Source organism: Miscanthus floridulus, chromosome 8 (genome assembly GCF_019320115.1).
Source record: "Miscanthus floridulus cultivar M001 chromosome 8, ASM1932011v1, whole genome shotgun sequence".
In the NCBI taxonomy this organism is placed as follows: domain Eukaryota; kingdom Viridiplantae; phylum Streptophyta; class Magnoliopsida; order Poales; family Poaceae; genus Miscanthus; species Miscanthus floridulus.
In genome coordinates this window covers 199,083,308-199,087,427 of record NC_089587.1, presented here as the reverse complement: position 1 = coordinate 199,087,427, position 4,120 = coordinate 199,083,308, and the positions used below count along the sequence as shown (strand labels likewise).

General features: G+C 44.6%; 1 protein-coding gene across 1 annotated transcript; it reads right to left on the bottom strand.

Annotated features, from left to right (window-relative positions):
• Nucleotides 1-521: 521 nt before the first annotated feature.
• On the bottom strand, nucleotides 522-3,756 carry LOC136477898 (aquaporin PIP1-2). The gene is made up of 4 exons (XM_066476152.1): nucleotides 3,313-3,756; nucleotides 1,841-2,136; nucleotides 1,315-1,455; nucleotides 522-847 (listed from the first exon to the last, which is right to left on the bottom strand). Exons 1-4 carry the CDS (start codon nucleotides 3,647-3,649, stop codon nucleotides 752-754), a joined length of 870 nt encoding a protein of 289 aa, XP_066332249.1. The 5' UTR covers nucleotides 3,650-3,756; the 3' UTR covers nucleotides 522-751.
• Between the last annotated feature and the right edge of the window lie 364 nt (nucleotides 3,757-4,120).

The window sequence follows — 4,120 nt, the reverse complement described above, 5'->3', positions numbered from 1 at the left end:
TAGACCGTACACCCAATATAGGCTGTTACTATTACATTCTAACAGTTACGCTACGTTCTATGCCTGTTTTATCATCGGTGTCAAATTGTTACTCCTAAGCATGTATGTGATTCGCGATTCATTGGCGGCCGCTATCTTTCATGTGTTAGCCTTAGTTTCCAGGCGGCATATCCGATGAGAATGCGAATCCAGTGCTAATTCTGTTGAAACTAAAAAAAAAAAGACGTACCCAGTGCGAAGAGCTCCCGCTCTGTGCGAGATCTAAGGAAGGGTGCTAGTGACAAGCCTTACCCTCGTCTGTGCAATACGAGGAGACCGCGACTCGAACCCGAGACCTTTCGATCATAGACGATAAAACTCTACCGCTTGCACCAAGCCCACCCTTCTCTGTTGTTGAAACTAAGAAAGTCTGAATCAATTTGACTTCGATGCAAATTTCACAAGATAGATAGATTCACATTCTCGCATGATATCTGCTCTTTCTTGCCAAGATCCCAACGCATAAAAGGAGACGGGAACCCTTGCAGCAAACGGTAATAACTTAAATCTCCACGATGGAAGAAAAACATACACAGCTGAGCTCAGTACAGGAATACACAAAGTTCTGGGTTTAGACAACAGAACAGTGCAGCAGTGAGCAGTCTTGAAGAGAGACGAGGAATCGACAGAGGAACTAGGCGTGGGCAGACAAAGACATCACAGGAAGACGCTCGTTCTTCGGACTGGCATGTCTCGGCACGGCCGCGGCAGCTTAAGACCTGCTCTTGAATGGGATGGCCCTGATGATCACCTGGTGGTAGATGGCAGCCAGGGCAGCGCCAATGAAGGGGCCGACCCAGAAGATCCACTGCAAAACAATCATAGAAACAGGAAGAGGTTATAACAACTCGGTTAGACGATTAAACATGCATTATAAAGGACCAGAATTATATAATATCCCGTACATAGACTACTAGATTAATACATGCCAACTACACATGGATGGAGACAAGCCTTTGTGATAAGATTAACACACAGCTATATAAGCCTATATATAATTATAGGTCATGACTGTCAATGACATGCCACTGTGTCTACATCATTTGTAGTTTGGTGAGTGAATGATTAGTCGTAGTTTGGACGCGAAAGAAAAAATATGGCACCTCTAGTTAGAATCAGAATAGACTTTCTAGAGCATGCCACTATGATTGCTGCAAAATGGAAAGACACTGGCTACATGTCTGATATTTGGATGGAGACATTACACTGCGAGTGGTACCGAACTGTTGGAAATCGAAAGTTGGTGAGAGAGGAATCGAGAGTAGTTCCACTCACATGGTCGCTCCAGGCGTGATCCCTGTTGTAGATGATGGCAGCGCCAAGGCTCCTAGCTGGGTTGATGCCAGTGCCAGTAATGGGGATGGTGGCAAGGTGGACCAGGAACACCGCGAACCCAATTGGCAGTGGGGCAAGGATCTGTTTTCACCAAATAAGGATTTCATTCATGGTAAGTCTTAACACAATATGAAAATATATATTGAAGAGTATGCGTATATTTTCAATTTGTTGATACACAATATTAAATAATCAGCTAAATTCCAGTTCGAAAAGACATAAGACCTAGAGTTCATCAGTTCATTACATGTCGTTTCTTAATGTCATCAAAGATAATAAATATTTAAGGAGTTCATTTCATCAGTACGTGCACAATCTATGAGCTGCATTAAGTTCAACATCAGAAATTCATAAGTCCGAACACAAATTACAACCATCATCTTATATTTTAGTTGCAAATGCGAATTCAAGCAAAACTCTTAGCAGTTGAACCAACTAGGAAAGTGAAGGACGAATAGTACTTAACAGGAACATGGGAGTCCCTGGCATTCCTCTTGGCATCAGTGGCCGAGAAGACGGTGTAGACCAGGACGAAGGTGCCGACGATCTCAGCGCCAAGGCCATCACCCTTGGTATAGCCAGGGGCAACAACATTAGCACCACCACCGTTGCCCATGTAAAGCCCCTGCTGGAAGCCCTTCACCACTCCAGCTCCGCAGATGGCACCCAGGCATTGCATGATAATGTAGAAGATGGCCCTAGTCAGGGACAGCTTCCTGGCCAAGAACAGCCCGAAAGTCACAGCTGGGTTGATGTGTCCTCCTGTTGCAGTGGCAGGTATAATAACCATTAGTGGTGCCCTTGGTTGTTGTAGTTGTGTTCTTGGTTTATGCTTGCTGAATAGCATTGATTCTTTCACAGTTTGATGCTTTGAGATTAAGCATGTATCCGGAGTCAATACACAAAACATGACCAGAAAAGTACTATACAAATTCACAGCAATATATGTTTAATTAAACATATGTAGGAGTAGGACCACTATTTTTTTTTGAGATGGAATGACCACTGTAGGTTAACTGATATAGTTTTTCTATGTACACACCTCACAAGTTACATATAGGATCGTCTAATATGTCATTTCTTTGTTTACCTCGATTGAGTGAGTCTTAGCTAATTAAAACGATGCCTCTTACATTTTAATCTTTAAATAATTACTGACGAAACTGTGGGTCGAAGTGCTACATCAGAGATGAACTACAGGTAGCAGTTGATGATGCCTTTGCATAATTACAAGCAACACATGCTATAGTAGTACAGAGTATGTTACATGGTAAAAATATTTATTGCAGGATAAATTGATCTCCCTGGGTGCAAATAAGGAGTACAAACTGGTACCAAGCAAAAGGGAAGAGGCTTAAGATCTGTTTTCTTTTTAATAAAATAATGAATTAACAGGGGCTTGCTAATCCCCATGCTCACGGCATATAACTGTGAAGTGCTATATGCTGGAAACAAAGGAAAATCTTGTAACTGTAAGAAAGCTCTACTATTCCAAAAAGAAATAAGAAATTTAACAGATTCTCAGCTACTAATACTGATATCGGCTAAATAAAATTATCTTTTTTCTTCTTCTTTAGTGCTACCTACTGTAATCAGTATATCCAAGAGTAGCAAGTGGATTAGAAGTCTCACAAACTCAATATGCCAGAGCCATACAAGTTGCTCTTGTTTCTTTCCCCCAAACAAAACACTTTTGTTCCTATATCTCGGAAATCGCACACTAAAAGCTTTGCTAAGTCGTTACCATGGAGGGTTGTTACTGAGCTAAGCAAGCTAAAGGCAAAATTAGCCGTAGCAAAAGGGGGCGAGACCGGCCCGCGAGAGAAACCAACGCAAAGCGTAACAAAAAATTTGCAGTAAATTAATAAAGTTCATCACATGTTTAGCTGGAAATAAAAGAAGCCACTGCAGCAAGAAGGATGGAGAAGGAGAGCTGACCGGAGATGCCGGCGGTGCAGTAGACGAGCGCGAAGATCATCCCTCCAAAGGACCAAGCGATGCCCTGGATGCCGACGGTGGCGCACTTGGAGGTGGACTTGGAGACGCCCATGACGGTGAGGATGGTGATGTAGAGGAAGAGGAAGGTGGCGACGAACTCGGCGATGCCCGCGCGGTAGAAAGACCAGGACTTGAGCTCCCCGGGCTCGAACAGCGGCGCCGGCGGGGGCTCCTTGTAGTCCTTGTCGTCCCCGGCGCCCTGCGCCGCCGTCCCGATGGGCTGCCGCTCCGAGAACTTGTTGGCGCCCAGGCGCACGTCCTCTTCCTTCCCCTCCATTTTCGCTGCTCCTTGCCTCTCTCTCCTCTCTCCTGCCTTGCGGCGCGCTTGGGCTCGGTGGGTTCTTGAAGCAGCGGTGTCTGTCTGTGACTGTGAGGTTGTGTGGCTCGGCGGATTATAAAGGCAGGAGGGAGCTCGGGAGCAGGTCAGCCAGTGAGGAGAGTGAGCAAGGAAGAGACAGACACTGTTCTTTTTTTTCCATTTTTTTTTCCTGGAAGGACACTGATGAGGTGGTGCTTCTGGAACGGAAGAGAAGGTGGCGAGCACGGGAGTGGGGGACGGGGCCCACGGGCAGTTGGTTAGATTCCGTTTTCTCCTGCATTATTTCCAGGCTTATCCAATTTGGTATTTTTCTTGTTTCTAGTGAAATAAATGTAACAGAACTACAGAAGTGATGGAGTTCGCTTCTTTTTTTAACCAATCCGATTTGGTGCAATAGTGGTCAAAAGAAATGGTTCATATATATTTTGT